This window comes from Ptychodera flava, chromosome 18, assembly GCF_041260155.1.
Source record: "Ptychodera flava strain L36383 chromosome 18, AS_Pfla_20210202, whole genome shotgun sequence".
NCBI classification, from domain to species: domain Eukaryota; kingdom Metazoa; phylum Hemichordata; class Enteropneusta; family Ptychoderidae; genus Ptychodera; species Ptychodera flava.
Window position 1 is genome coordinate 33,165,042 of NC_091945.1, and position 8,935 is coordinate 33,173,976.

The 8,935-nt window shown below is 35.1% G+C and overlaps 2 protein-coding genes across 3 annotated transcripts in view; both read right to left on the reverse strand.

The window, feature by feature from the left end:
• LOC139117438 (protein NDRG3-like) overlaps positions 1–8,860 on the reverse strand; it is a 30,181-nt gene extending 21,321 nt beyond the window's left edge. The window contains exons 1-4 of one of the 2 annotated variants that reach the window (XM_070680553.1): positions 8,517–8,643; positions 6,591–6,705; positions 5,007–5,021; positions 1,295–1,394 (exon numbers count right to left, since the gene is read on the reverse strand). In XM_070680553.1, coding sequence (XP_070536654.1) covers positions 1,295–1,394; positions 5,007–5,021; positions 6,591–6,701 — 226 coding nt within the window. In that variant the 5' untranslated portion in view covers positions 6,702–6,705; positions 8,517–8,643. Of the gene's footprint in view, positions 1–1,294; positions 1,395–5,006; positions 5,022–6,590; positions 6,706–8,516 lie in introns of both variants that reach the window. The other variant, XM_070680554.1, reaches the window with a different exon arrangement.
• LOC139117439 (WD repeat domain phosphoinositide-interacting protein 4-like) overlaps positions 1–8,935 on the reverse strand; it is a 277,044-nt gene that overhangs the window by 15,909 nt on the left and 252,200 nt on the right. The window lies entirely within an intron of this gene.

The window sequence follows — 8,935 nt, forward strand, 5'->3', positions numbered from 1 at the left end:
CGATTGCTATGTTTGAATATGTATGTGAGCCACTAGAATCTTTGTTGAAGATTAACTTCTTGAATTGACAGCAGCGATGGATTGGTCTTCTTACAAGGCTGAAATGTTTGCTATGGATCACTTGACCTTTATCATCTAATGGAAATGATCTGAATTGACGACTATGGGATTACGGGTAATGTTGGTTACTGAGAGTGAAATTGTTGCTTGTGGCTATTGGCAAACAATCATAGCTACAGTGAGTGCAATGAACATCTGTTGTGATACTGGAGTGCGTTTCAGAAATGCTGGCATCCCTATACAAACTTTGTTCTCAGTATGTGCGTGTACATAAAGTGAAATGCTATCATACAAAGTGTAAACAAACATACAGAAAGGGCAACTTGTGCAAATATAATGGATATCAGAGTTTTTATAACATCTTTTGTTCTTTACGCTTTGTTGTTAAAAACCATAAGCCCTAGGAAAAAGAGATCTTTGGGGAAAGAGTTGGAAATTTAGAAGAGAATATACCTAATTTGTCGTAGTATAAGAATGTGCACTTTTGTTTGCTGAAAACAGCACATAGAATATTCCATCCACCCCTAAAAATATTGAAATATAATTTAAAATAGCCATGGACCAAAGATTTAATATTGACAAAAGTTATCAAATCTAAATTAGGAACCTGACAAAGTATGGACGACTAAATTTCACGGGGTCAGTGATTACTATTAATTTCTGCTATTAGATTAATTTCTGATGTTGTTTTCATAGACGAATAACAATCTAATACCATGAATGAATCAATTATTTTTTTGTTTATTTAATTTATTGCTTACTTATTTCCTTGGAGAGCAAAAAAGGTGCAAAGAAAATTTACAATTTCATCAAGATATCAACTGCCGACTGAACACAGCATAAGGTATACACTGTTCTCTCTGTTTTCAGCTGAAATGTTAGCTTTTGAATGGAAAATGTAAAATTATATATTATTTGACTGAAAAGATTCAGGGTTTTCCACAGGGACATTTTGAGGGGTGGGCCATCCCTTTGTTGTTTTAAGAAATCTATCCATTTGTTCAGAGAATATGCTAATTATTTATTGTTATACCATTTGGCCGCCTCTCTATTTTTCCATGCTATGGAGAACACTGAATGTTGTGACAAATTTCCATCTTGTAGGAATCTATCAAACATTATATGCTGTATGGAAAATACCAGTATTTGCGCAAACTTCACAAAAAACACACACATTAAGTGAGAATATTTAGATAGTGGAAGTCTGGAGGTAGTGCAGATTTGATATACTTACGATTAAGTCCAATATCATGATATGTTATAATGGCTGCTTTCTTTCTATCTCCTTGAGTAGCGACATGAATGGTACCAATGCCAGTCTCAACATCTTCTTCCTGATTTGTTTATAATCACAGAAAGGAATTGTCAAATTTATGATTTTCCTTTTCCTTGGTTCATATTACGCCATTATCACATTTGTAAAATACATTGTAACTATAGTCAATCAATTACAATGTACAAGACATTTCCTTGCTCTGACCTCTCATTTCTTACGGTAATTGTATTCCATGAGCCTCATGAAGCACTTACACTGATGACATTATACATCAAATCACAGTGTCCACGAATGCAAAGTGCCTTGTTTCAGTAATGTTGTCTACTTGCTACAAGCCTCAAGGCTGGTGAACAAGCTATTGAATAAACTGATGAGCGAGAATGAGAATATATATATGAACAAAAATTTAGTGACACAGAATTTGCATTTTGAAGTTTTTAAGTAAACAGACATTGAAATTCACTTAACACTGACAAAATCATTCTACATCTGTGCATACTCTTTATTTATCAAACTTGAGCAATCCTACCAAATATTTTACATAATGTCAAAAAATGGGGATAGGAGTAGAACAAAACTTGCACACAAGAAGACCATGCACTTAACTTCAGCTTATTCATGCATACATTTAAAGAGCTGTGGTATGTTTATGAATGTCAAAGGAGAATGAAGAAAATACATCAAATGATAGCATCCATCAAATTACTGTTTTCCAAACGCTGAGCAAGTCTGTTGTACTTGTGATATTTTGATGGATTACATTATTTTCTTTGGGTAAAATTTACATCGAATCACTCTGTAAATATAATCAAGGTGATGCTCAGCCACTGAGATTGCTGCTTTTATATGTGCATATTGCTCAGAACTACCATGTTGTTCACAATTGCCATAAATTTGATTAGTGATGGTCAATCCGGGACCAGGTATGTGGTAATCTGGGGTACAAGGTTCTGATTAGATGAACAGTAATTGGCTGAAAATTGAAAGAAAATGCTGCATAACGACAATTTTTCTGATATTCCTTGACAGATATTTCTCTCTTGCCTTTCAAAATCTTGTTCCAATTTCTATAGTTACAATGACATTCTCTACCTGGGGGATTTATGACAATAATCTGCCTTGGGCTTTTTAAATAGGTATTTTCAAGACTGCGCTTAGCCTCATCTGTATTACTTTGCTGTCATCAATTAACAGATGAACAAGTATTGAAATTAAAATTTGATTTAGTTGTGTTACTTGGCTTTTCCATCTACAGTAGCAGCTTGTGATATTCTTTTTATGCATGTTTGTCATGTCTCCCTGCATATCTATACACTGTACTTTCTTCCATGCAGTAGATACATCTAGGTGAGGTTTTGGTTACACTATATAAACTGAACTAAAAAGCAATGGGGTCTGCATATTTTTATTGTAATGAAAACAAACAAATTACACCAAACGTATCTGATTTTCTCTACATTTCAAAATTTGAGGCTGGAATTGCAAGTATCTACAATTTCAGTTACGCATTAGGGGCCGTCGATAATAAAAGCTGACGCACAAGAAACGTAATTCCTTCGTTTTACTTGAAACCCCCTCCCCCCCTCAAAAACGAAAGTTCTTATGCAAAATCAATTTCGTATTATGATGCCTTTTCTGACAAACCCACACGCACCTCTCCGATCCGCACGCCCATGAAAAATACCAGAAGTGCACATTGATCAATAAACCTTCACTTTATGCGTATCATGTTTTAAGACACAGAACATTTTAATGTATTTTGCAAGTAGGAAAATGTTTCACGTATATGTTTCACGTTGAAAAAGCATACAAGTTTTATTTAACATAAATCTTTTCTGTCCCCGTATTTTCACAGAAGTCTTTTCTGTCCCCGTATTTTGTGGTCATTGTATTATCGTATAAACGCGAAGGCAGTATTGCGTTCTCGCTGCAAAGTCGCACCTCAAAAACAATTGACGAAAATCCTTATGCGATTTTGACGCACACAAAACGAAATGAGCTTTAACCCCCTCCCCACCTAAACGAAAGAATTACGTTTGTCGTGCGTCAGCTTTTATTATCGACGGCCCCTTAGTACATTTTGTACCGGTACACCTGTGAGAAACTCAACAATTCAAAACACTTTGGCAAGAAGACAGATACAATACAGTAGAAGTAATATTCTTGATAGAATACATGCATTTTTCATATAGGCTTATATGAATAGGAATAAATATCAAATGTTCTTTGAAGCAATGATCACTGTGAAGTGTAACTTAGTGTGTGAACTTCATGTTCACTAGTCTATTAAAGGTTAATTCTTGCTGTATTGTTTAGATTTTAGGTGCTAAGACATTATAAATATGGCCATTCTATTTGAAGTAGCTTCTCTTTTAACCAAAGGTTTTCCTGCCAAGTCCATATTTCACCACCAGGTCAAGATGGTTAAAATTAATGAAACACAACGTATTCCATATGATGTATTTTAACATAATACTGTACATTTGAAGGCTGTTGAAAACATAATACTGTAAAGTTGATTTTTTTTGGACAAAAGATGCTATAACATACCAAGCCAAGTGGGTGAAAATACGTCATGTTTTGGCTCAATACCGCTTTTTACTGACTTGGCTGATGGGGAAGTGATACAGTTATTACTGTCTGGCAGGAAAAGGGTTAATCAAAGGTGTGGAACAGCTGAGCATGGCACATAGGTAGTATTTGTGAAGTAAATCAACAAACATGGAGACTGTGTATGTGTCAATAGCAGATGCAATACTTTGATAAATGTAACTCCAGTGCTTTATGTGAAATATTTTGTACAAGTATATCTGACCCATTATTACAATTGTAAGTCTGATCAGACGGGGGCCATAAAAAGCGCCTCAGTAAAACTGACCCAAGAGTACACATCATATCAATGTAGAACCTTGATGATCGCTAACGAAAGAATTCAAATACATAAAGCTTTGCTAGGGACCATGATAGGAGTAAACATAACAAAGTAAGGTCACCGTAGAGAAGTACACACTACAGCAAATTTAATCCCATCAATGGAACAATTTGGTTTAATTTCTCGTGAGTTTCATGGTTAGCTCACACTTACTACTGAAAGTACCAGTATCCAGTATAAGTTTGAGAATAATATGTTGTGTACAAAACCCTGATATTTCAGGTGTTTGGAGTTGTTTACATTTCTACATCTGGTCATCCTCATTTTGATTTAAACAAAATTCAGTCTGAGCACAGACCCTAGAGAAACCCCCAGTCTATGGTCTTAGCAAGCCACTGGACTATTTGTGCCTGTTTGATTCCCTAAAAATATCACGTATCAGCGTTTATATAACTGTAATGAAAAACTCATATTATGGATATAATGAATTTCTCTACTTAACCTCACTTTATGATATGTGCAACTTATCAAAACGACCCTCATATACAGCAGTTAGGCTTAAGTGTTGCTTTATCATTTGCATCTTTGGTATTATGACAAGGTTGCACGATTTGTAATTTATCAGAAAAGTTGCGTGAAGGGATAAACAATTAATATTAATAGTAACTAAACAAAACTATAACTATAAACTAAGACTAAATATTTAATCTTCTTGCTGAACACATTATAGATCTAATCTAGAAGGTGTGTTCATGTTAAAGATGGCGGATGGGACAGAAAAATGAGTGGTGTACTAACCTGAACCTCAAAGCCCTGCATGAAATGGAGTGTGAGAAAAAATACCGGTAAGTGTGCAAGAGGCAAATGTTAGTGGAAATATTACGTAGACAGTAGAAATATGAATAGATAAGATGCACTGATAATGCAGAGAGTCAATCATGTAATACATTCAATATGAAGTGACTCTTTCAGATGTAAGCTACAGCAAGCATGTTATAGTAAATTACTTGGTTGAAATATTAGAGCTTGGTACACCAGTAGTGTATAATAAAATGGTGCTGTGCGATAGTCTGCCTTTATCCAAAATTAAAACATTCCATTTTGCATGACCGTTGGGAAAAGCATGCATATTTTTGATTTATTGGCAACAGATGAGGTACAAGATACTGGAGTGTTATAGAAGAGAATATGCAGAGATCATAAGAGATCATGGTATTTCAAGAAACAAAGCAGATTCCTGGCAATTAATACCACTTGGACTTCGTGTATAGATTTGTTGTTGTGATAGAGGGGCCTAACATAAAAATTTTTACCTTGCCTTTCAACCTACCTTTTAGGTCTGTATGAAAATCTTGAATGTTATGACTTTTGAGCAAAGTCATTTTATGAGGTGAACAAACACAGTTATGTGAAAATCCAGTTATTTCATGTCTGGATTGTAAAAACTTTCTATTGGCATTTTCTAATCATGTAAATGTAATATACAAATGATCCATTAAATTATGGAGAATGTATGGACTACCATTACCAAACTACATTTGAAAACCACTGGATTACACTCACTGATACCTGTCCTGGGATCAAAACACAACATTAATTTGCTCACCCCTGGCTCTTGTTTGAAGGTTAAACAAGGTGATATCAACAAAAGCGCAGAACATCCAAACCACATTCCGTGTAATGTAAAGAAGAAAAATTCCCTCTCTCTTACTTCAGATGGAAGTAAAATCCCATTTATATTGTTGGCATTATAGAAAATGGTATCTGATTATGGAGAGTAGATATTTGTACAGCTGTAATCTTAACGAAGGAGGAAAATCAATGCATTTGTACAGTAACCTTTGACATCTCAAGGAGATATTGAAAAGTGTCACATTTCTGGACAAAAATATATTCATTTTCTCAGTATACCAACAAAATATAAATTTCATCTGCATCGGCACATTGAGTCTTATTTTGTCACAACTTGGACTATTAATGCCTATCACAGTTTAAAGCTGTTCTTTTTCAAGCTTGGTTGCACTGGTAGATGATGCACATAGCTCTTGTTGGTACTGACTTTGTTACTGCTACCGGTACGGCTGAGAAACAATGTCCACCTGATCCACTCTCTTACCTCCCTCTGAAGATAATCTAAATAATCTAAAGTATGTAACTGAGTATTAACCTAACCTATCTCAATTGTCTTTATCCCTTCCAGACTAATAATAAATAAATTTACATTTTCTCAATTTTGTAAGAGATACCATAAAACACAGACATTTTTTCACATTTTTGTACATGCACACTAGACTAGTCCTCATCATCATCATCATCATCATCATCATCATCATCATTATCAGCCATCACCAATAATTAAATCAAATAGAATAATGAACCTACCCCAGGTAAGCTGCTTGTATTTGCCAACAAAGGCATTTCAGCTGAAATCCTATCAAGCGACCTTGCTGCAGCCTGGGTCACTTCAACATCGTGCAGTTCAATGTTATCCATCCTCCTATAAAATTGATGTGAAACCAAAGTCATTGACAGCATGTGTTGATGAATCTTTTGAGAAATTACAGGTTATATTAAAGGTCAAGTTTGTTATCTTTTGATACTATTTTGATCACTCCCATTTTTTAGGGAAACCTGTTAACTGAATCACTGTTGGAGGGCTTCACACTCATCGTTTCATCTTGAATCCAAACTGCAATGTATTTTTTATGCTTCTGTTGAGATTTTTTATTCTAGTGTATTATGGATCATATGTCAACGACCAACACAAGTAATTGTATTGCAAATAGTGCATGTGGACCATCAGACTGATTTGTATTGAACTATTTGTTGTTATCTTGAATATTGAAAATGGGTTTGAAGGTACCATATTTGCAAAAGAGTGGTATTAAAACATAACAAAACAAATGAGTAGACTTTTTTAAGAATCTGAACCAGACACAAAGCACCTGCAAAATCTTACTGATGTACTACTAATCCAGCAATCTACTATTGAGAAGCACAGCAGAAGAAGGACTGGTGACGTAAATAATCCTTGACAAAATTATCACTCAGGAACTCTTAACTGTTTTCTGGAACCTACACAGGAAGTTTGTTTTGAAAGCTACTACGTTTGACATTCACTTTTCAGGCTTTTGTATTTTGTCATGCTTCATATGTGTTCGGTTACAATGAATACCATTTTTCATTCATTTTATGGGTTATGAGACTATTCAGTATAGGGCATTAAGAGAGAAAAGTTAGAGGTTCACTGAAGGTTTTTGTAAAGTCACAACCTTTGAAATTATTGTGAGAGAGTCCATCATTTGGTGGTTATACGCATATCATGACAGCAAAATGACATTGAAAAATCATAGTTTTAACCAGTAGAGGGGACCCCTTCTTGTGCCTATGGTTTAACTACGCTATGGTGATTGCCAACATGAAAATTGTGCAACCAAGTTAATGTTCAAAGAATAGTAGAGATGAATCATCTGAACATACCCTCATGTTGTAGTCCACATAAGTCAAATTTGTATTTCTCTTTTTCATGATAACTGATTTGCATTTTGAAAATATTGCTAACAATGACATTCATAATGACTTAATTGGTAATGCTAGCAAAATTAAAAACAAAAATATTTGATAGGATATGTGACAAATTCGCAAACAGAAGAAATTTGACATTGTATGCTAACATAATTACCATAATGTAGTACCATGGTACCAAAGAAGCAATCAATGGACGTATATATACCAATTTATTTGACTTTATTTGTGCGTTTGGAAGTTTGAATGAATCGAGGCCCTAAAAATGATCAAAGTTTACACACTTTAGAACTAGGCTGTTGTCTTTGCACCTACTACATGTATTTCAACAGTCAGAGTCATAACTGAACAAATCAAAATATCTATGACGTCAGTGATTACGATAGGGAACCTTCACAAGCTACACTACACAACATCACAGATGAGTAGTTGGTTGATAATGACGCATAAAGGAAGTATTCACCTGTTCGCCATCCTGCCGTGTAATTAACACCAATGCGAAGGTGTTGGACTTGATGAGAACACGTCCAGACCTTAAATAACAATTTTATAAGGTACACCTTCTTCTGCTGCCAATGATATTGTAAATTTTATACTGACTAATGCGTAACCTAAACTCAAAACACTTAGTCTACACGCGCGAGCTCGTGACCGAAGGTGACGAAGGCACAATTTAAAAGGCCAACGGAAAGGAAAACTCGTCACAATCCGAACGTAACCCACACTCAGTGAGCATAAATGAAAACTATTATGAAAGCGTATACATGATCAATTAAAGCCTACCTTCACTATTTTTAAAGTAAGGCTCTAAACTCCAACGTTTTGAAAATACGCCACCATACACAGACCGACCGTGATGTCCGATTCTAAGCGTAACGAGCACCGTGCACCGCGCAGTACGATGTTTACCGTTCTGAAGTTCACAATGGTACAGAACTGTGTCGTCGTATAGTCCAAAGATTTCCTCTGTGGTAGTAACGCCTGCTCTGATTGGTTTACAAGGATGGCCTCTGACTACGCGCCTACACAATAACTGCACTATTTATCTCATTGACAGTCCTATTTTAGACAAATAAAAAAATTGAAAATGCCCACTTTCAAAATAATAGAAATCTCGGCGAAGTAAATTGATATTTTTATGATTTCCCCAAGTAGTTAAACCAATCAAAGAAGATGTTTTATGGAATTTTGGGTGAGTAGAT